Source organism: Ranitomeya imitator, chromosome 8 (genome assembly GCF_032444005.1).
Source record: "Ranitomeya imitator isolate aRanImi1 chromosome 8, aRanImi1.pri, whole genome shotgun sequence".
In the NCBI taxonomy this organism is placed as follows: Eukaryota; Metazoa; Chordata; class Amphibia; order Anura; family Dendrobatidae; genus Ranitomeya; species Ranitomeya imitator.
Genome location: NC_091289.1, coordinates 40,526,620 through 40,551,172, shown reverse-complemented (window position 1 = coordinate 40,551,172; position 24,553 = coordinate 40,526,620). Strand labels below are relative to the sequence as shown.

The 24,553-nt window shown below is 45.0% G+C and overlaps 1 protein-coding gene across 3 annotated transcripts in view; it reads right to left on the bottom strand.

Annotated features, from left to right (window-relative positions):
* ATG7 (autophagy related 7) overlaps positions 1–24,553 on the bottom strand; it is a 203,711-nt gene that overhangs the window by 144,986 nt on the left and 34,172 nt on the right. For all 3 annotated transcript variants that reach the window (XM_069736767.1, XM_069736769.1, XM_069736768.1), the window contains exons 9-13: positions 16,537–16,658; positions 15,015–15,105; positions 14,124–14,268; positions 9,448–9,606; positions 440–634 (exon numbers count right to left, since the gene is read on the bottom strand). In XM_069736767.1, coding sequence (XP_069592868.1) covers positions 440–634; positions 9,448–9,606; positions 14,124–14,268; positions 15,015–15,105; positions 16,537–16,658 — 712 coding nt within the window. The remainder of the gene's footprint in view (positions 1–439; positions 635–9,447; positions 9,607–14,123; positions 14,269–15,014; positions 15,106–16,536; positions 16,659–24,553) is intronic.

Here is a 24,553-nt window from a genome sequence, read left to right as displayed (position 1 = left end):
ACCTGTGAGTGGAGTCACCACAGTACAAGGTGGATAGTATTACAAAAGCCCACGGCTCCTGGCAAAACTCCCCTCCGTACCAGAAGATTCCTGTATGACTCGTATTTCCTCCAAAAGCCCCTTATACTCAAGTCATATTACTAAGGCCAAGGAGATGCAACTGTTTTTTCCATTATGAAACCATAAGCAAACATTCAGCGTGACATGGAAAAGAAGAGGCCGGTATATCCATAGTCTGGTGGTTTTCAGGCAGACGTTTGGCAAGTGGAACTAAACAGTGGCAGAGACTCAGCACTGGACCTGGGGAGGGCGAGCATAGCACTGTTTGTTATAAATCTAACTGCAAATGGGGACAGGGTTTTTCGGACACTGGAAGACCCCCTTAAATAAATGCCAGTGTCCAAATGCTGTCTGAAAATGGACAATCCCCCTGTATCACCTTTTTCTGACTTGCAGCAATGACAGTGGGCAGCCATCGACTTTCCCGGGTGTCCATTAGTAGAAAAACCACGTCATGCTCAGCGATGAGAGTCTCCAGCTTATCCACTTCTTTAGCCGCTTGATTCAGGGTCTCCTCAGAGAAATTCACAGAATGACCCGGCATTGGAATACTCATGTTAAATCCATTAGTTATCTAAAGAGGGAAAAAAACAAAAAACCCCAATCATTAATTCTTGTATCCATTATAGAACAGGGGACGGAGACGTTTCCTAAGTACATGTTCTGCTACACGCGGATCTAAAGGTCTTATACATATGAGCCGATTGCAAATAAAATGGGGGAGAATTTACTAATCGATGGGGGTCCGACTGCTTGACACAGGAGCATCAATGGAAAAAAAAAAAGAGAAAAAAAAAAGTTATAGGTCTCGGAAAATGGACACCGACATGTTCAGCTTTTGCTCTTATTCTTTACTCATTGCTCCTCTGAGTGATTCAGTGTTTTGCTTATTTATTTTTTTTTTTAATCCGTTACACTGTTTTAGATATACGGCCATTTTACTTAGTGTAATTGTTCATGACCTTTACAAGGAGGCGTGTCTCACAGGATCCTCAGGGGCGTGTCATTAAGCTACTCTGTATTACCCTGGGAGCCACACCCCCTTAAAATCGCACTAAATAAAACTGCTCATATCTCTAGAACCATATGGCGGATTAATTAAAAGTAGCAAAAAAATAAATAAAATAATCAAGAGAGTAGTGGAAAAAACAATACCGGTAGCTAAAACGGGTCACTTGACTTGGCGACCGGCCTTGGGAAAATTAATGGTGCCCTTCAAAACTACAACATGATCCACAAAACACAGGTCCTTGTCAGAAAAAGAAAACAGTTATGAGTCTTAGGAAAAGGGAAGGAAAACAAAAATTAAAAACTATCTGCGAAAAGAAGGGTTTTGAAGAAGTCCAGTGTCCATCTACGTCCACCATAATTACTCTTCCTTTCTTACTTTAATTAGAAATTCGTTATAGCGTAAAACGTTGAGACTGAAGTTAAAATAGGGATTTTTGTGTGTACTCACCGTAAAATCCTTTTCTCCGAGCCACTCATTGGGGGACACAGGACCATGGGTTATGCTGCTGTCACTAGGAGGCTGACACTAAGCTGAGACAAAAAAAGGTTAGCTCCTCCCCTGCAGTATACACCCTCATGCTGGCTTCCAGACACCCAGTTCAGTGCAAAAGCAGTAGGATAATAACAACAATATATCAAGTAACATTAGAATATAACATGTCAAACAAACAGTCAAAGACCAAAAAAGGTAACGAGCCGTAAGGCTACCAGGGTGGGTGCTGTGTCCCCCAATGAGTGGCTCGGAGAAAAGGATTTTACGGTGAGTACACACAAAAATCCCTATTTCTCCTTCGCCTCATTGGGGGACACAGGACCATGGGACGTCCCAAAGCAGTCCCTGGGAGGGAAACAATACAACCAAATAACTCCGTGTACCATCTGACTACAAATGCGCAACGGCCGCTTGCAGAATACGCCTGCCAAGGGCCGCGTCCGCAGAGGAGTGAATGTGAACATTGTAATGCTTTGTGAAAGTATGCAGGCTGGACCACGTTGCGGCCTTGCAAACCTGCTCCGCTGTTGCCTGGTGCCGGATGGCCCAGGAAGCACCCATCGACCGAGTGGAGTGAGCCCTAATCCCCGCCGGTATAGGACTGCCCCTGACCCGATAGGATTCCTGGATAGCAGATCGGATCCATCTGGCTATCGTGGATTTAGACGCAGCCAAACCCTTTCTGTGACCCTCCGGGAGCACGAAAAGGGCGTCTGATTTTCTGAAATGAGCCGTTCTGGAAATGTACCTCCTGAGGGCCCGTACCACGTCCAGAGTATGGAGAGCCTTCTCGACCCTATGTTTGGGCTGCGGGCAAAAGGAGGGCAGAATGATGTCCTCATTAAGGTGGAAAGATGAGACCACCTTCGGAAGAAACGCCGGAGAAGGGCGTAGAACTACCTTGTCCTGATGAAAGGCAAGGAAAGGAGCCCGGCAGGATAAAGCGGCGAGCTCTGAAACCCTTCTGATGGACGTCACCGCTACCAGGAAGGCAACCTTCCAAGAGAGGACAGAGAGCGGAACGTCCTGAAGGGGTTCGAACGGAGGTTCCTAAAGAACCCCCAGGACCAAGTTGAGATCCCAGGTCTCTAGCGGCATCCTGTAGGGAGGAACCACATGGGAGACTCCCTGGATGAAAGTCTTGACCTGAAGGTTGGTGGCGATCCTACGCTGGAAAAGCACGGATAACGCTGAGATCTGACCTTTGAGGGAACTCAGGGCCAAACCGGAGTCCAGACCAGACTGAAGGAAATTCAAGATGCAAGGGATAGAGAAAACGAGCGGAGGGTGCCCTCGGAGCCTGCACCATGAGAAGAAGGTTTTCCAGACGTGGTGGTAGATGGAGGCGGAAGACGCCTTGCGAGCACTTAACATGGTGGGAATGACCTGCTGAGAGAAACCGGCACGAGTTAGAATCCAGGTTTCAACAGCCACGCCGTTAAACGTAGGGACCCTGAGCTCTGATGGTAGATCGGTCCTTGGCGAAGCAGGTCTGGGCGGTCTGGCAACCGCAAGGGAACGTCGGCTACGAGCTGAACGAGCTCCGCGTACCAAGCGCGACGAGGCCAGTCTGGGGCGACCAGGATGACCGGAACTCCCTCCGTCTTGATCTTTCGGATCACCTTCGGCAGTAAGGGAAGGGGAGGGAACACGTATGGGAGCTGAAATTGATGCCACGGAGAAATCAGCGCGTCCACTCCTATGGCCTGGGGATCCCGAGAACGTGCAATGAAGTTGTGGACTTTGGCGTTCAATCTGGACGCCATCAGATCCACGTCCGGGGTCCCCCAGCGAAGACAGATCTGGTGAAAGACCTCTGGGTGGAGTTCCCACTCCCCCGAGGCAAGGCCCTGGCGGCTCAGGAAGTCCGCCGCCCAGTTCTCGACTCCCGGAATGTGCACCGCAGAGATGATGGAATGGTTGGTTTCGGCCCAACGAAGGATGAGGGAGACTTCCTGCATCGCCGCCCTGCTGCGGGTACCCCCCTGGTGGTTGATGTAAGCCACCGCCGTGACGTTGTCCGATTGGACTCGTACTGGGTGACCCGCAAGCAGGGCGTGAAAGCGACTCAGTGCAAGTCTGATAGCACGAATCTCCAGGATGTTGATGGGGAGTTTAGATTCCCTAACTGTCCAGCGGCCCTGGGCAGAGTGGTGGAGGAACACCGCCCCCCAGCCAAGAAGACTGGCGTCGGTGGTTACCACTAACCAGCGGATCGGGAGGAAGGACTTCCCCTGGAGAAGAGATGGGCCCAGGGTCCACCATACGAGAGATTGTCTGACCCGCGGGGACAGGGGACAAGGGCGGTCGAGAGATGAGAGACTCCTGTCCCAGTTGTCCAGCAAAGCCTGTTGCAAGGGACGGAGATGGAGTTAAGCAAAAGGAACCGCTTCGATTGCTGCAACCATCTTTCCCAGGATCTTCATGGCGAACCGAATGGTTTGCGGACGAGGATGGCAGAGCGTACGGGCTCCCTGGTGGAGCGCTTGGGCCTTGGACCGAGGAAGCAAGACCAGCCCCCTCGAAGTGTCCAGGATCATTCCCAGAAAGGAGATCCGACGGGCAGGAACGGGAGAGGACTTGTCCAAGTTGATCAACCAACCCAGGCGCGAAAGAGAATCCAGGGTAATGTGGACGCTTGACTCGCAGGCTTGAAAAGACGGGCCCTTTATGAGGAGATCGTCTAAGTAAGGTAACACGACGACTCCTCGAGAATGAAGGATGGCCATGACAGCCGCCATGACCTTGGTAAATACCCTGGGCGCCGTGGCGAGACCGAAGGGTAAGGCCGTGAACTGGAAGTGATCCTCCAGAACGGCAAAGCGGAGGAACCTCTGATGAGGCGGGAAAATCGGGATCGTGAAGATAGGCATCCTTGATGTCTATCGAGGCCAGAAATTCCCCTCTTTCCATCGAAGAGATGCCCGATCTGAGCGATTCCATCCTGAAGTGCCGGACTCTTACGCACTTGTTCAGGAGCTTCAGATCCAAAATGGGGCGCACTTTTCCGTCCTTCTTTGGCACGACGAAGAGGTTTGAGTAGAAACCTTTGAACCTCTCGTGTTCCGGGACCGGGACAATGACCCCGCTCTGGCGGAGGGAGTGAATGGCGCAAAGAAGGGCGCGAGACTGAGCTGCCGAGCTGGGGAGACGAGAGGGGAAAAACCGAGTTGGAGGAGGAGAGGAAAACTCTATTTTGTAGCCAGACGATACCAGATCCCTGACCCATTCGTCGTGAACGACGGAGAGCCAGGCTTGCTGAAAAAGGAGTAGGCGTCCGCCTACTCTGATGGTATCGACTGGCGCCGTTCCCGAGTCATTGAGATGGAAATCTGGGAGGTCTGGAACCTCGGGTTCTGGGCTGCCTCGGTTTCCCGCGCCAGGAAGGATTCGGCCTGAAGGAGGGACGAACGTCTCTGTCTGTGCGAGCGGAACGATCTGATCTGGGAAGACCGGAGGGATTGGACCAGGCTGGGCTGGTACGAAAAGGCCGAAAGCGAAAGTAAGGCTGGCGCTGGAAAGCCGCCTTAGGCCTCTGTTGGGGAAGGAACTTGCTCTTTCCCCCTGTGGCGTCGGAAATAAGCTGGTCAAGCTTTTCGCCGAAAAGACGCCCGCTTTGAAAAGGGAGAGAGATCAGAGATTTTTTAGAGGAGGAATCTGCGCGCCACTCTCTGAGCCAAAGAGCCCTTTTGATAGCGATGGCGTTGGAAGCCGCCGATGCTGCGCAATTCGCCGCGTCGAGGGATGCGAACATCACGTAATCGCTAGCCATGGCTAACTGCTTGGCTAGGTCTGCCATCTCAGACGGGAGGTCCTGTTCATTAATGGATTTCGCTAGAGCATCCGCCCAGGAAACCATTGCCTTGGTCACCCAAGCCGCGGCGAAGGAGGGGGACAGGGAAGAGCCAGAGGCTTCATACACTGAACGAGCTAGAGAGTCTAGCTGGCGTTCAGTGGGACTCTTAATTGAAGCGCCCTCCGGAACTGAAAGAAGCGTTTTAGAAGCCAGGCGCGAGACCGGCGGGTCTACTAAAGGGGGATCCGTCCAGTCTTTCACGAGATCCGCTGAGAAGGGATACTTCGATACCAGGTCCTTCTTACCCGTGAAACGCTTATCTGGACGCTCCCTGTGACGCCTGACTATATCCAGAAAGGCTGGATGAGAGGCAAAAGATTTGTGGGAACGTTTGGATCTGGTAAAAGAAACAGCGTGTTCCTGAGCGGAATTAGAGTCATCATCCACCTTAAGTGCGTGATTGACTGCTACAATGAGGGAGTCAACCGTAGCTCTGAACTCCGGAGCCTCCGGGTCCAATGATACCTCGGACTCATGTTCAGAGTCGTGAACGCTGTGAGCCCCCAAAGAGGGTGAGCGAGAGGTGGAGCTGCCAGAGTCTGAGTGGCGAGGTGAGCGCTCAGGAGAGGTAGTGCGGATCCGTTTTCGGGATGACCGAGCCTCTTTATGGAGAGAGCGGCCCCTGCTGACCGACGATTCCCCTGCTATGGAGGGATCTCAACGCCTGTAATGGATTACCCCGTTCCCCGGGAGGATTTTGAATGGATTTGATGGCGGTGGCTAAAAAATCCACGGACTGCGAGAGTGAAGCGACCCACGGAGGGGGGCTAGGTACGCCAGGGTCGGTGGCGGTGGAGGGCTCCTGGGCACATGGAGCATCGCAGGCAGAGCAGAGGGGAGAACTTTGAGGCCTAGGAAGTGGGGCCTGGCAGGTGGTACACGCAGAAAAAAAGGTCGTATGCACCTTAGAGGATTTTTTAGACCTTGACTGCGACATGATTCTAATGCAAAAAAACCACAGGGTCTATAACCTATGACCGTGCCTGGGAAGCGGAGGGCGACGCGGTCCTGTGTCCCGCTGTCCTGGGAAGACGAACTGTGATGCCTGAGATGGGGAAACTGGCTGCACGTGGGCGCTGTGACACACAGAGATGCGGCAGAGCTGGAGCTGCGGCGTGCAGTGAGGGACCAAGATGGCCGCCGAGATCAGGAGAGAGATCTCGGCGGCTGCGAGAAGCGCCAGGACCGGGGGGCGGCGCCGCCGATGACGCACAGGGGTGGGCGGAGCCTATCGGCAGCGACCAGCGGCTAGGCCGAAGCCGGGGGCTAAATTTGCGGCCTCGGCCCGGCGCGCGGCCGCAAAGTGCCGACGCTTCAGCCCACCGAAACAGCGCTACAGCCCACCGATGTGCCATGCTTAGGAGGAGCCCTCCGGACCGCCGGCGACCCCCCCCCCCCCATCCCCCACGAGACACTTACCCCGAGGAGGTGAGAGGAGCCTTAGGATGGCAGGGACGGTGCAGGGGTTGGGAAGCCTCTATCCACCAGCCCCAGACAGGGGGGTGGAGAGGAACCGTCCACCACCTGAGTCACGCAGAGCATTGGTGATGCAGTGTGGTCTGCACGGACGCCACGGGGATAGGGCCTCTGTACAGCCGAGGGAAAAACCTGGTGGACAGGGCAGATGTCCGGCAATAAAAAAGCCTGGCTGCAGAGGAGGATACTGGAGGTAAAACACCAGTGCTCCTCTGTACAACGTTGGGAGATCGGGGCCCTTTTAGGAAAAAAACCGTCGCCCAAAAAAGGTCAGCCCAGGCAGTGGCTCCCACGTCGCAGGAGAGGATACGGTGAGGTGAAACTCCCGTGCTCGCCTGTTGTTGGTTCGGGGGAGATCGGACCTTGAAAGAATCCGTCGCCCCCTTCGTCCGGAATAGATTAAAAAGGAAAAAATCCGTGAGACTAAAAATCAGTGTGCCTCCTACGGACACTAAGCTTGAACTGGGTGTCTGGAAGCCAGCATGAGGGTGTATACTGCAGGGGAGGAGCTAACCTTTTTTTGTCTCAGCTTAGTGTCAGCCTCCTAGTGACAGCAGCATAACCCATGGTCCTGTGTCCCCCAATGAGGCGAAGGAGAAAATGAATTTGTCAATTAAAGCCGTGTGTTATTAATCTAAGTCATAGAATTCCGTAAAAATATTCGAAGGACAAGGTGTGCAGTAATGATAGGATTGAGTCTACCTCCGGAGAACATCAGCCGCATCCACTGCACCGCTCACGGCGTAGTATTAATAGATATAGTTTGCTTTCTCCCTTTTGGGTGAGGTACCACATGTGGAGAATAAGTAATCTTAAAAGTGGAAGTTCTTTACAGAATGGCTCATAAAAGACATTTAATAGAGTATTCCTATCTCCAAGATTCTATTCCAATATGTAGTTGGTGTAATAATAGCAAATCTCTCCAATTAGACATTTAGTATAGTTCTTCTGATGCACTATGTCACTCACTTTATGTAGGGCACTGCAGTAGCTTAGGTGTCCATGGTTACGACCACTGATATAGTGACCGTTCGACAGCTCTTACTGATCGTAACCATGGATATTAAAGCTACTCCAATGCCCTACAAGAGCTAAGCGACATAGTGAATCAGAAGAACCATACTACATTTCTAATTGGAGGTATTTGCTAATATTATTATTACATCTACTACATGTTGGGATAGGATGTTGGAGATAGGTATACCTATTTAATTTCGGGATGAAGTTCTATAAGTTAACGACCAGCAACGAGACACTTTTCTAATGGTTCCGAAAAATTAAAATAGTGACTGCACTTTGCCACAACTTGTTCTCGTTTGATAGAATGTGACATGTAGACGATCTGATCTGCAAGTTGCACCATACAAAAATAATCACTGTGAAGTGCTGACCAATGGGTGTCTCTTTTCTGTCTAGCTTGCTGTCTGCTGCCTGTTGTCAAGTGTAATCCTTCTCCAACAGCAGAGGAGATGAAGAAATAGATTACAGGAATCGAGGGCAGATCTAGGTCTCGGCTCCTACTCTCCTGGCTGTCAAATTTGCATATAGGTAAGGCAGTGAGATAGACTATTACTCAAGCTCTTGGATAAATGCAGGTATAATTCATGCTGGCAAGTGAGTCAATGAATGTTCCAGCACATGTGGTGCTGGCAGAATGAAGAGGAGAAGTCACCCACTTAAAAAAAGGAAGTCTGGCAAGTTACAGAGCAAGAGAATTAGGATGATTCCTTAACATATTCTGTATGTGTATTAAGGCTAGTTTTAAAGGAAAACGATCAGATAACTTATTTTTTTTTAATAAATCTAATTTTTTTACGTTAAAGTTTTTGTTTTTTTTAAGTTGGCAATGCTTTTTTTTTTCTTTTCAAATCATGTTCATTATCAAGAAAAAAAATTAATTGTAAACTTGAATATTTTTACACGGGCCACTGCATATTTTTTTTTAGATTCATACCTCCTATCCTTTCAGGAGGAGGTTTCAGCAAACTTATCAGTAGAGGCAGAATTACAGTGACAGGTAACGCCTCTATACACAGCTGTTAACGCAGGATCCACCAAATACAACTGGACAGGTCATACCTGACCCTGCTCCTCTCCCTTCATAATGATCTGCGCACGGATCATTAGATGCTTCACTACAAAAGATAGGATTCTCTCTATATACATATGTTGTTTCCTGAAACAAAATTGGGAGTCTCAAAGATCCCCCTAGTGGGCAGTGTAAAAATTGCAAGATTTCTAATTTTTTTTTTTTTTTTTTATTTCAAATGCAGATTGTGATATGTTAAAAAAAAAAAATAGATGGGGAAAACTATTTATTAAAAATGTATTTTTTCTTTATATTAATTAATATTTATATTATTTATTTATATTAATTTATAATATATTTATTTTAATTTATTTATATTAAATTAATTGTAATTCTTGTGCTGTGATACCGATGACCAAGTGACTTATCAGTCTCTGGCAGGCAGATCACAGAACATACTGAGCCAGCTGGGAAATAAAGACCACTTATAAGACCTGACTTCTTCAGGTTCGTTCTTCGTACCACGCCAGGGAATATCCTTTGAAGTTTCTCTGCCGCTGCCAAAGCCTTGGATTTTCCACCTCCGAGACAATCTTCAAACTCATAGAGAGGCTGCCGGACGGGGTTAGAGTACGAGATTTTGGCATTGTCCACAAATGTTATATGTCTTACTCCCCAGCCCTAAAGAAAAAGAAAAAAAAAAATAATAATTAAACATCCAAAAACAGAAGAAGAATGTGGAATATACATTCTACAATTTTGTTTCCGTTTGCACTAGATATTTTGAAAAACACAATCTGATCGAAGACTGAAGAGTGCCACTCAATGAAGACCCATCATGGCAAGAACCGCAACCATTTCCATGTCCATTAGGCTCCATTCACACTGCCTGTAGCGTCCATTTGGCCATATCACAAATGTATGCAGAGTCCTGAATACCCAGCATATGCCTAAAGAGCCTCCTCAAGGCCTCTGGACACCTATTTTTTATCTTTATTCAGCAGGGTATACTTGTTTGTTTACACTGAAGTCTATGGGAAATATACTTTGCATTTAGTGGCAAATGCTCCCTATGGGTATCTCCGTAAACCACAAAGTGTGGACACCCCCTTAGGGCTGATTTTCAGTACGTTTTTCCTACTTTTTTGATTTTATGGGTGAAGGAAGTGTCTGATAGGTCAGGTTGTATCCACAGGTCTTGGACAAATCCTGTTTTTACATCGAATTGCTAAAAATTGCAACAAAAGGAACAGAAAAACGTAATGAAAAAAAAGGACATTTTTTTGGTTTTTAGAACCCAAATTAATCAAGTAATTCTTATTACTTGGATCAAGCAAGTGAGGCAGTCTTCCCCAGATCTGAGTCCGCAGCTCTCCTGACCTGAGCATCACCGGCATGTAGGAGGCTGTGGAGAATAAGCCAGGAGATCCACGGACTATCCAGAAATTGCATAAAGCTCCATTATCAGCTGAAAGATCTACTTTAATAGCGAGGGACAACGCTTACTGACTTCTGAAGATAAAAGTGTTGTCTCCTCACCTCACTAATCTACATGGAGAGACCTAGGAAAGCCAGGCAAGGAGAAGCCAGCCAACTCGCCCCCCCAGCCAGCAGGTTACATTATACTGAAAGGACGCCGTTCCACAGTAAATACATACATGTCTGCAATAACCAAGCCGGCAGTGTCTGGCAGCTTTAATCAGCCAACTTGTTCATGTGGGCAGTATAATCAAATAGGGTACTTGAACCAATAGGCTTATTACAGCGGGGCAACAGGAAGGAGTTAAAAACTTATTCTCATCTTCATAGTTGGATAATGTTGGAAAGTGCTCGAAAAAACAGATCACTTTTGCAATATGTGACTTCTTATAATTTGCAGCCATTCTTGCGATATTAACACTTTTCTTTTGCTTACAGTTCGTTGTCTAGGAGACCGACCATCACTGCTATCTAAGCTTGTAAGCACCGCGCCAAAGCTGGCCCTAGATTAAGAGGATACCCAGTGCTGTAGTGATCCTGGCCACCAGCGTCAAAACAATGCTTACAAGCGCAATACAAAAAGAGTTTGTAAGCGCTGCAAGTGTTCTGGTGCCTAGTAGCAGTGGTCGGAATCCAAGGCAACGAGCTGCAAGCAACAGAAAAGTGTTATTTAACCCCTTCAGGAGAAATGATGTATATTTACGTCACGTGTTGTGTACCTGACTTTGATGAGGGCTCACACTCTGAGCCCGCATCTTTCCAGACACATGGCAGCTAATTTAAATCAGCCATCATGTACCTTTAACAGCCGCGGGTGGAGCGGTGCTCCACCCTTGGCTGTTAAGCTGTAAAATTCTGCTGTCTATCTCTGACAGCGGGATTTAACGTACTGTCATTTTCTTGCATTGTCTGCTGAGACTTGTATAATTGCTTTCGGAGTGGGGAAACACAGCGCTATTCTACATGCCATGCGTCGGGCTGGTAAAATGTCACGCAAACAGTGGGGTCATATTAGAGAATCAGTCCTCTGATTGACTTCTACGTTGTTGTTAGGTGAAGCATATCAGATCCTTGAGGGCCTCGATATTACGGGAATGTGAGAAATCCTTTCTATTGCTCATTTGCTTCCTAAATACAAATTTCAAGGGCTTTTACCAAGTTATTTACTGGTTAAAATTGCAAAGTTCTTGGAAAAACAAGAATTTAGTTTTTTAGTAAAAATACTCTGTTCTCAAGAATGGAGGGATTTTTAATTCTATAGTTCACTGTAAATAGTCCAAGTCATAGCCGGCACTCACATTCTCCAAAAAAAAAAAAAAAAAAATTGCTATATTAATCCGATAGACACAATAAATGGTTGAACACAACGGGACAAAAATTTAAAGAAAGCAGAAAAGAAATATCCACTGCGCTCCCGGGTAACATGTTTCAGACCTACATGGTCCTTTGCCAAGTTTTTGACAAGAGCAATTTAATTTTTAACTTGTGTTCAACTATTTTTTGCACCTTTTATACTACTGGATTAATAAACTAATATTTTTAAGAAGATGTGAGTGCTGGCTATCTTTTGGACTGTTGCTATTACAGTACACCCGGACAGGTGAGCAGATTTATCCCTTTTTCACATGTTCTTCACTGTGCCTACATTACCGGCCACTTTTACAGTCTATCAGTGGTGGTCGGTCTTCTAGGCAAGGAGTGAAGCGCTCGCAAAATATGGTTTATTACTATGTTTACCTTCTCGAACTCTGTGTATAGGAGCTGTGTATAAAGATTAGGAAGCACTTCCCCAGCTTTTTCCTCTTGGCCCAGTTAATAGGTGATCACTGGGTGCAGGAACAGGAATTGTTGGGTCCTAGAAACTCAGTCAGCTCTACTATGCAGGCAGGAGGCCAAAATTCCCCTATAGCTAGAGCTGATAAACCAGCCCCAGTTACGGGGGGAAATCAGAAAAAAAATTATATATATAGCGCTTGTTCACCATCATCGTTAGGAAAGGCCAGGTGATGCAAATTACCCAGCTTTATAAAAAGCCAGCCTCCTCTAATACGGTGCCAAAAAAACAGCAGCCATGGGTTCCTCTAAGCAGGCAGCTGCCTAGGACTCTGGACTCTGAAAATGGTGGAGGCTCACAAAGCAGGAGAAGGCTATAAGAAGATAGCAAAGCGTTTTCAAGTTGCTCTTTCCTCAGTTTGAAAACTAATTAAGAAATGTTACCAGGAGCAGTGGAGGTCAAGATGAGGTCTGGAAGACCAAGCAAAATGTCAGTGAGAGCTGCTTGTAGTATTACTAGAGAGGCAAATCAGAACCTCTGCTTGACTGCAAAAGACCTTCAGAAAGATTTTGCAGACTCTGAAGTTATGGTATATTGATCTACTGTTCACAGACACCTGCACAAATATGACCTTTAAGTAAGAGTCCTCAGAAGAAAACCTCTCCTGCGTCCTCACTGTAAAATTCAGCAACAGAAGCATGCAAAAAAAAAATCCATAAAACAAGCCTGACGCATTTTGGAAACAAGTCCTGTGGACCGATGCGATTAAAATAGAACTCTTAGGCCACAATAATCAAACGTATGTGTGGAGAAAAAGACCACAAAATTTCAGGAAAAGAACATGTCGCCAAACATTAAGCATGGAGATGGATCAATCATGCATTTGGGTTGTGTTGCAGCCAATGGCACGGGGAACATTTTACGGGTAGAGGGAAGAATGGATTCAATGAAATTTCAACAAATTCTTAATGCAAACATAACACCATCTGTAAAAAAGCTGAAGTTGAAAAGATGATGTCTTCTACAAATGGCTAATGAAACTAAACAAACATCAAAATCCACAATAGACTATCCCAAAATGCGCAAGCTGAAGGTTTTACAATGGCCCTCACAGTCCCCTGATCTGAACATCATTGATAATCTGTTGTTAGACTTAGAAATAGGAGTGCATGAAAGATGGCCCAGGAATCTCACAGAACTGGAAACATTTTCCAAGGAAGAATGGATGAAAATCCCCAAATAAAAATTGAAAGGCTCTCGGCTGGCTACAAAAAAGCAATTTACAAAGGGGGTGCTACTAGGTACTAACCATGCAAGGTGCCCAAACTTTTGCATCGGCCCATTTTTTCTTTTTGTAATTTTAAAAATTAAAAAAAAAAAGGTTATACATATAATTTTTGCCTACAATACAAAGGAAATACGTAATCTTTAACTTCAGGCCTTTTTTAGATGAAATTATCTTCAATTTGCTTAACTGTTCACAATGACGGTAATTTTGACCTGGGGTGCCCAAACTTTTATATGCCACTGTACAGACTACAACTTATCCCCCCTCTACAGGATGATGAGTTGAGGTCTGCAGGAGTCCATCACTGATCAATATAGCTCTCAGTCCCATAGACTTTGAATGTATGGACAGTACACATAGTCGATCCCATGGATATGCAATAAATGTCTGAGACACAACCAAACATACTCATCAGTGGTGGACACTGACAAGAGGAGCCCTATATATATGGGATCCTGGATCTCCAACATCAGATTGTAGCGCAACCACTTACATCTTCTAGATAACTCATCAGTGCCTTATATATAATCTAACACCCAGCAGATCAATGTTTTTATGTCGGCCCTTAACCACTGAGCCACTGTGCAGAAGCAAAAGTTGCACATATAGGATACACAATTTTTGAACGTCATGGTGCGTATTTAGCCTAAAACTTACCATTAACGTCCTGGCCACATTGCACCCGAGTGTACCTGCCCCCAGTAACAAGCACTTGGTGGAGATCACCTTCTCCAAGTCTAGAGTGGGCACAAGTCTCCAGCGCATCAACTTTAGGTTTAGATCCACTGAGGATTCTGCTAACCTAAAAAATAAGAATGCTTGAATTAGAGCCCGACGTTGGCACAGATGTAAGTTCTGAGACAAAGCATATCCACTGGTGATGAGCGAGGTGTTATCTGAGCATGCTCATGTGCTAACAGAGTATCTTCAGCGTGCCTGAATACTATGTTCGAGTCCTCGCGGCTGCATGTCTCGCGGGTGTTCAACAGTCACAGTACTTGCAGGGTTTTCCTAACAAACAGGCCATCCCTGCATGTGTTGCAGCTGTCAAAGACATGCAGTCGCAGGGACTCGAGCATAGTATTCAGGCACGCCGAAGGCACTCTTAGCACACGAGCATGCTCAGAGAACACCTTATCCAAGTTCGCTCATCACGAATATTCACACGTCTCATGGACGTACATCCCTTCTCTGGCTAGTAGGGTGGCACAATGCTGCCCAATATCATGAGGAAATATCAAATCCAGATAGAGAATAAATACAGAGGAGATGGCAGCTCATGTTTCACTCTTCACATCCATTTTTTGGACACATCACTCATTTGCAGTCATCGCTCTATCCTTCCCTTTGCCATGGCCAGTCGATGTACCCTTCTCCTAGTGACCGGTGAGGATCTTATAGGTGGGTATTACTTCTATTTTATACAGAAGAAATGCAACCAATGTCTTACATGGGAGCTCCCAAAATTGATACTAACTGATTCGCTTTATTATAGCAATTACAATAAACCCTATGGATTATTATCTCCAGACAATTACCCCGATTTACCTCTTGGGGTCCATACATTCACTCAGATTCACCATTCGGGGACCCATCCCACCTTTTTGGTTTTTTTCCCATCCGACAGCTTTAGGGCAACCTGAAGGACAAAATTGATGAAATTGTAATTAAATAAGTAAATTGGACATAAACCCTGGACAAACAAAATGATAAACGTGGTTAAAGGCATCCCTGCTTCATGGATCACAGAAAGAAGATTTTACTCTTCATTTAGTTTTTCAGAACAAAAACATTTTCGTAGATTTCTTTTTATTCTAAATTAATACCAAGAATGAAGTTGGGCTTAAGTCCAAGACATTGGCTGAGTGCTTCTGCAAACAAACCTCCAACCATCTCTTATCATAGACCAGGGTGGGACGAGGACTCACTAACGAGACTTGTGACCGCATGGGACAAGCCCATGGTGATCAAAACGCATCAGCCATATGGTGGTCAAAACGCATCAGGAATAAGAGCCAGCATTGTAGAAGGGAGCTAGACGACCTCTCTGCATGAAAGCTGCAGGACTAAGACTATGGTTGTGCATCACATTTCTAGACCGAAAGAAGCACTATTGGAATTGGTGGCATTTGCACCCAGAGCTTGCACTCCAATCCCACAGCCGGAGAGATATTGGAAGGCGTTATGTGGGCAGTGGTCTGGGCATTTGCATTTCGTAAACTTATTGCAATGTTATTTGAGAACTATATGATTGTTTTACTAGGACACGATATGGTAAACCACCTAAGACATTTTTCACCCGAAGGTCAGATGGACACAGAAGTAGGTTGTTGTGCTCTTAATGCAAAGCAATTACAAGATGCTGAGAACATTAAAGACATAAGTATTACTCATCTCGCATAGGCAGTGTGGGTGGAGGGGAAGCACAGCAGAGCCGGCCGCACAACGAGAGGAGGGGAGCATGTAGAAGGGTTTGTAAAGTGACACAGCTAAACTCAGCTGTACTGTCTAATCATGCAGGAGGTTAGACCAGGAGATCAGAGCTGTATCCTGACATCTTTCACAGCGAGAAACCTAAGCTATGGCGAGGGAGGGTATTTTTTTTTTCCTGAGTTGCTTTCTGTTTCAGAGAGAACAAGTACACACCCCAGTAAAAAAAACAACTAATCTAATGTGATAACCCCCACTTAACAAAAGTCAACTCTTCAGTACCCAAATACTTTGATTGCTAATATCTGTGCAGTGTAGAGGCGTAATTAAGAAAAAAAAAATCTTTTATTCCGCCCTGCAGCCACTATTAATACAAAATGAAAAATTTGGTAGAAAGTCCTCTTTACAGAAGTTTGAAATAAATCGGCATGCTAACTTATGAAGGCACACTGCAAAAAAAAGCAAGAAATATTATGTTCTTATTGGAAGAGAACCAACTCTAAGGAACGTATATCCCAGAAAAGACAACTTTAAAGCAACACAACATATTCCGCCAGTTCCTTTATATCTTTTTGAGCACCAAAATGCAATTTTCAATTTTAATTAGATAAAAATAATGTTCAGGATACAAGCCGGCTACCTTGGTTGTGTGCCACTTGGGGCAGCTTAATTTCAAAGCTGATGCTGTGATTTATGTCCCTTGCCCCCTGTAGAGTTCGGTCTCGGAGGCAGATGACTTCAAGGGACGACACCAGGCTGCCCCTGCAAAAGGAATCAGGAAAATTAGAGCAGAAGACAAACCCAGCAGGACTGGGAATAAATCATCTCCCACCTTCACCCTAATAGCTTGTGATATTCTTAATAGCCTGAGATTTTTTAGGGAAAACTAATTGAAGATTTATTTCAGTTTAATTACTTTTTTGCGAAAATGCTGCGGCTCCGAGGCGGCTGCTTAATCGCCTCTATTAATCTGATGATTCCCCCGACAGGACTGAAATTCTGACATGATTAGAGGGACACATTTCATAAATGCGACAAGAGACACAAGGAAGATATATGGGTCATCGGATAGCTCATGCTATAACGTGAGCGTTGGCGGATCTGCTCTCAGTAGTGGTTACAAAACGAGGTTATTGGCCCTCAGCGATGGTCCTGGCTTACTATCTGCAAATTTTCTTCGTATTGAGTATTTTTAAGAGCAGAAAGTCAATTTAAACAAGGTTAGGTTAGGAAAGCAAGGTTCGGTCATTGTTACATAGGGTCTATGGTGACTTTACGGCTGGGGAAAGGGGGCACTTATGTAAATGCACCCGTATAGCCTGATCAGATCAACTTTTCAGTGTTTTTAGATTGTCTTCGTTACCCCATGTCACAGTCTCAAGTGGTCCATCAGTCTGGAAAAAAGACATAATTAATCGGTAGGAGGCAGCAAGGGGCAATTGTGCTCCAAAGTGGCCCAAGACGAGACGGCGCAGGGAGGAGAGGAGGCGAGTGGCGGTCATTGTACTGGGGGGTTTCAGGTGGCTAGAACTGTACATTAGTCTTGGTGATACCATATATATGGAGCCGTCTGGCAATCCTATGGGAATCTAAGTCTACTGCTCATTTTATATAAAGGCCCGGTCACTAATATTATATAGGGGAAGCTGCAGATGTCTCTGTAAAAAGTTTGCCATTAAAGGGGTATTCTCAAGTTGAAACTTATTCCTTATTCATTGGATAGCGCATAACTTCCTAATCCTTGGGGTTCCGACTGCTGGAACTGCATCATAAGCCCAAGTACCGGGGCTGTGAATAACCCTGTGTGAATGGAGCGGTGGTCGATCATGCGCATTGCCCCTCCATTCACACTTAATAGGATGGCTGGGAACATAGCCGAGCGGTCCACTAGGCTGGGCTTCGGTATTCCCATAAGAATGAATGAATGAATACCATAGAAAGGGAAATATCTTGCAAACTTTAGAATACCCCTTTAAGTGATTTTCCAAGTTGGGAGACACACGGAACATTTCATTTCCATTCTGTAAATTAAAGAAGCAGCCCAGTGAACCCTACCCGATTGTCCATCATACTTCGCACTTCTGTCAAACAGGGTGCACTTTCCTGCAGTTTAGGCTCTGTTTTGATTTTCTTCAGCCTCCATCGTGATTCCCAGGTTTCATCATGCATTTTATGCCTCTATTTGTCGCTATCAATACTATGATGTATCAACACAGCACGACATGAGCAACTACTCTCAGTACCATCTCTGCCTGCTGTATTAACATTGGTTAATCAAACCTTCCCTCTATATTCCACTAAACAAGCAAATATATTATACAGCGGGGAAAAAAAGCATTTAGTCAGCCACCAATTGTGCAAGTTCTCCCACTTAAAAAGATGAGCGAGGTCTGTAACTGACATCATAGGTAGATCACAACTTTGAGAGTCAAAATGGGAAAAATCAAGAAAATCACCTTGTCTGATTTGGCAAGATTTATTTTTCAAATTATGGTGGAAAATAAGCATTTGATCACCTAAAGACGAGCAAGATTTCTGGTTTTCACAGACCTGTAACTTCTTCTTTAAGAGGCTCCTCTGTCCTCCACACATTACCTATAGTAATGGCACCTGTTTGAACTTATTATTAGTATAAAAGACACCTATTCTACTTTTCACTTGTGTGAACAGTTGTCTACTGCTCCCATATACCCAAAGAAGTGAATGGAGCATTAGTCACACATGCGCACTACGGTTCCATTCACACAGAGGACTTTGGCATTGCCATGGTCAGGATCAGTGAGGGTCACAGCAGTCAGATCCCCCAAGTTCATAAAATTACCACCAATCCTGCAAATACTGTAAGTTATAAATATGGTCTTTGGACAACCCCTTTAAACGAAAGTGACCCAGATTTTTTTAAAGACTGAGGCCCAATTCATCATCACTGTTTATCTAGTTCTCCGGATTAATTTTCTGTTTGTCTATTAGTGGCTTTGGCCTTTTTTTTTATATTCGTTTTACGACATGTTTTAAGTGGTCGTCTTTAAGTTGTTGTTTTTTTGTTTTTTTTTTAAATTTCCTCAACGATTTAGCTTATTTTGCTAGATAGATTCATTTACCAAATATATTTTTCTGTATCTTACTCCAGTCCCTGTCTGGAGTAAATTTATGGATGAGTTTTCAAATTTAGCGCTATTTTTTTTTTTTTTTTTTTTTTTTTTTTTAGACAAACATGCAACTTCTTAAAGGATTTAGTAGAGGACGACGAAATGTTGTTCTGGCTGTGCTCCAGTAAAGCAGAAGACTTTGGGTTCCAAAAGGGTTCTTTAGGCCAGAGGTCCCCAACTCCAGTCCTCAAGGCCCACCAACAGGTCATGTTTTCAGGATTTCCTTTGCATTGCACAGGTGATGCAATTATTACCTGGGCAAGACTAAGGAAATCCTGAAAACATGACATGTTGGTGGGCCTTGAGGACTGGAGTTGGGGACCCCTGCTTTAGGCTATGTGCACACGTTGCAGATTTTCCATGAGTTTGCAGTACCATGTAAACCTATGGAAAACAAAATCCGCAGTGCCCATGCTGCGGGAAAAACCAGCGAGGAAACGCTGTGTTGTTTATTCCGCAGCATGTCAATTCTTTGTGCGGAAGCCGCAGCGGTTTACACCTGCTCCATAATAGGAATCTGCAGGCGTAAAACCGCAGGTGGAATCCGCACTAAAACCGCGAAAGAAATGCGGTAAATCCGCAGTGCAGATTTACCAAAATCAGTGTGGAAAAATCCGCACCACTTGCCACAACGTGTGCACGTGCCCTTATTATCCCAGTGTTTCGGCACTGAACCGGCACCTTTTACCATGATTAAGAAAAACAACAAAATATCAATCTTGATATTTGTTTTTATTTTTACTTTGATAAAGGTGCTGGTCCAGCGCCAAAACGCTGGGATAATACAGAACCATTTTGGAACACAAAAGTCTTCTGCTTTACCACAGCATAGCCAGTACAACATTTTGTCGTCATCCTCTACTATTGTCCATGTCGAAAACAATTCTCTCCTCTAGTCACGGGGGCCGACGTAGTGGTTCTACGGATCTGCAGGCATTAAGTCTTCACATTGCAAGGTAAGTGCATACTCCCGCCCTTCTCTATATCTACCAGGTGATACTGCTTTACGAGTGCACTTTTATCCCTCACACAGTTCTTTTTAAAAGGATTTACGACTTTTGGTTCTAGACAGTCACAATTACTAGTTATAAGGGAACATGTCAAGTGATTCACGCTACCTAAACTGTGGGCTGCAATGACTGCAGCCAGACATATTCTCGGAAATGCTTTGGACTGGCCTATTCTTTGGCCGGCTCTTCCCAGCACTGCTAGAGGCGATCGACAGGCCTCTCTACGTACAGCAGTGCTGGAAATAGCCGGCAGCGGTGTTAGACTAGCCTCGCCTTCAATATATAGTCCCTGGCTTTAAAAGCTCTGTCATTTCAGAGACAAAATATACCTAACTGCAATCATGCAGCGATTCGTGCTACATTTAGCTTGGGCAGATCGCTTTCAAGACAAAAATAAAAGCATTTTTATTTTTACGTAACATTCCTGCTCCGAGTGCACCATTTTTAAGAAATTAAAGTAAAAATTTTTTTTTAAAAAAATCAGTGAATAATACGAGATGAAAAAAGAACAGTGGCTTGAAGGTATCGCAAATGATGACTTGGCAACTAAACTTCTACAACAATGCGTTACCCTGGTAAACAGACGCGTTCAGTTTCTATAAAAGCCACATTTATTTGTCCCTGTCCATTATTTTGTACTCGGTAAGAGCAGAGGGCCCAAGGTCATCACTTGTCCATTCCGGTAAAACGATCCTTGCAGTCATTCAGATTGCGCTTGGTCCTGCTGTTCGAGGACTAGCAATTAAAACGTGGGCTCAGGGTCTTTCATCATACAAGTGGAGGCCCAAAGCCGTGGATGTCCTTGCAGAAGAAGAGACTACCGGTAAATGGATTTAAGGTTTTTTTTTTTTGTTTTTTTTTTTTAAACATTCATACAAAAGAGGCAGAGGTCTAAACCTAGTTTATGGTAAATGGAGAGAGGTGAATCGTAAATGTCTTGTAGCCCCCGGGCACATTCAATTTTCCATATTGTTATTTATATTATAATAGAAAAAAAAAAAAAAACACAAAATCTGAGATCTTGCCATTTTCACTCCGAACACTAAATCCAATACCAGACTCTTAAGGTACCGTCACACTAAACGATATCGCTAGCGATCCGTGATGTTGCAGCGTCCTGGCTAGCGATATCGTTCAGTTTGACAGGCAGCAGCGATCAGGATCCTGCTGTGATGTCGTTGGTCGGAGCAGAAAGTCCAGAACTTTATTTCGTCGCTGGACTCCCTGCAGACATCGCTGAATCGGCGTGTGTGACACCGATTCAGCGATGTCTTCGCTGGTAACCAGGGTAAACATCGGGTTACTAAGCGAAGGGCCGCGCTTAGTAACCCGATGTTTACCCTGGTTACCATCCTAAAAGTAAAAAACAAACAAACACTACATACTTACCTTCCACTGTCTGTCCTCGGCGCTGTGCTTCTCTGCCCTGTGTAAGCACAGCGGCCGGAAAGCAGAGCGGTGACGTCACCGCTCTGTTTTCCGGCCGCTGTGCTCACAGCCAGTACAGGAGGAGTGCAGAGAAGCTGAGCGCCGAGGACAGACAGCGGTAGGTAAGTATGTAGTGTTTGTTTGTTTTTTACTTTTAGGATGGTAACCAGGGTAAACATCGGGTTACTAAGCGCGGCCCTGCGCTTAGTAACCCGATGTTTACCCTGGTTACCGGCATCGTTGGTCGCTGGAGAGCTGTCTGTGTGACAGCTCTCCAGCGACCAAACAGCGACGCTGCAGCGATCCGGATCGTTGTCGGTAACGCTGCAGCGTCGCTTAGTGTGACGGTACCTTTACTTCTCGCTCTGTTCAAATCAATTGCTATCATCACAGATCGGATTACAATTAACTGTACAGACCCCTCTACACATCAGATAAAAGTCAGAGAAACTCACTGATTTGGGGGCATTGAAAGGGGATCTCAGTAGGATTAACCCTAAGCCATCTATACGTGCAAGCAGGTCATGGAAAGCAGAACCAAATGATACTTTGATATCTGTGATCCGAAGTTTTATTCTAGAGAAACCCAGGTTTTTCTTAATATGTAAATTAACTGTTAAGATCTATGGGGCCGGACATAGATCTCCCTGAGAATCTGATAATTGTAAACCCTCCAGAGCTTATTTTAAATCCTTTCATATAAAATAAGCACTGGAGGCAGATTCTCAGGGAGGTCCATGTCTTACACTAGAGAAATCCACATTTTTCTTAATATGTAAATAAGCTGTTAAGATCATAGATCTCCCCGAGAATCTGTCTCCGGAGCTTATTATAAATGAAAAGGGGCGTTACCAGTGTGAGACGTGTCGATCAGGACACCAGACTGTCAGTCATTACACGTCTCACACTAGTTACTCCTCCTTTCATTTAAAATAAGCTCTGGAGGCAGATTCTCGGGGAGATCTATGTCCGGCCCATAGTTCTTAACAGTTCATTTACATATTAACAAAAAGACAGATTTCTCTAGAATAGGACATCAGATGGCAGATATCAAGGTATCATTTTATTCAACCTTCTAAGACCTACATGCCCATATAGATGACTAGGAGGGTTCATCCTAAAGACAGAAACCCTTTAAAGAAGCACTCTTACAAATCTTTTTATTGCCTAAACCTGTGCAAATGTATATATAGTGTACTATGGTAAAATACTTATTGATCGCCGTCTTTCCCAATTACCAGTGCAGCGTCGGTCCTCTCCTCAATCACGTGACTATTCTTGCTCTGTGGATCACTCCGGGGTCTATGTCTAGGCCAAAAGTCACTGATACGATTTACGTCTATGGAGCCCATATCTGAGATAAACTTACTTGGTAACAGCGACTTCCGGCTCAGACAGACCCCAGTGTGATCAGGCTGATTGGAAACGCCTGTCTGGACACCGGGACAGACTGCGACCAGTCATTATATTACCAGACTTATCTATACATTTATACAGGTTTAGGCACTAAAAAGTTTTGAGAGTGTTTCTTTAAGGATCAGGCAGTTGGAATGGAATCCCCCTGATACTTTTGTTCGGTGGGGATATAAGGCGCCGAGAAACTTTTGGCAAGTGGTGATCTCATAGAGAACACAGGGAAGCTTGGCTAAGCCGATCGCTCCGGTGTGGAGGACTCGGGAGAGATGGTCATTGGCCGAATAGTGGTTTGGATGAAAACTATATGTGGTGTATGGCCTGCCTAACTTCTGTATATAGAGGAGAACACATAGGATCCACCATCCATAACAGGTGAGGTCACAGCTCACCTTCTCCTCTTTCCTTCACAAAGAACCTGGCCAAGATTAGAGTATGCCCAGGAAATACTTCTATACAAACAAATAGGATAAGTGTCCGTCTATTGCTGCTACTGTAGAGAATACGAAGGCTAGCACTCGATTATTCGTGGGTATGACGGGGCAAGTGAACGGAACCAATAGTCCCATGCAATATCCAGATATAAATCACTGCACTCGTACCATGGAAAATGCTTGTTGCAGGTGAAAAAGTTTATTGAAACCAGTGTTGCAGTACAATACAGAGGTGAAGCGATAGGCATAAGACGTTTCGGCCAACTCGTGGCCTTGATCACAGTATCGCTGAAATAAATGACATAAAAACAAATGAGTAACTATATACAGATCATATATACATATATACAATTCGGTGAAACAATGTCAGAAAACCACGTCAAAACAAGTTGAAAAATGGAACAAATGATGTCAGTGCTCCTAAGATTTGAGGACAAAAGAAACAAACAATTGGGAGGTATGGAGATAGGTACGGCATGCGATGGAGCTAGAGGATGAGACGATAAAGATGCTAAAACATACCCTAGTGGGAAGTTCCTAGTTTACTGCTGCACTACAGTGTTGCTGAGGATATCAGCCAGAAATAAATGTCCTGAAAGAATGATGGGACATGGAAGGTAATGAGAGATAATTAAGAATATCACCAATGGCTACAACGTATCTATGTGGAAAAAGGCTATAACATACTTGCCAACCTATGTTTTTACTGTTAATCATAAGAGTATAGGGAACCAATTGTCGCCGTGTCGTGGAGCATACATATAGGTGTGGCTGTAGGAATAGATAAAAGTGAGTTATATGTTAAGTCTGTATGGGGTGGGTGGTAGAAAGTTGGACTGTGTTATACTTGCCAGTTTAGTATTTCCGTTGTACAAAGTGTGCCAGGCCCGTCGGCGTAGTATGGAGCGCACATATAAGACTAGCTAAAGGAGATATTTGAAATAGATCTATGAGTTAAATCTATATAGAGTCCATCTATAGTATACCCAGGTAACAAAATATACTTGCCGATTTGAATGTAGTACCAATCAAGCAAAAATACACCAAATGTCCCCAGAATGTGGATGGTGCACATGGATATAACTGTGGGAACAGACGTATATAGGGTAAGTAGATTGCCAGGTAGGTCTATAGTGGGTAATTTTGTAATGGATGCGCTACCTGCCAGTGTGTAGATACAGTCCCAATATAGCTATACAGGTCCAGTATTCTAGATGTAATGA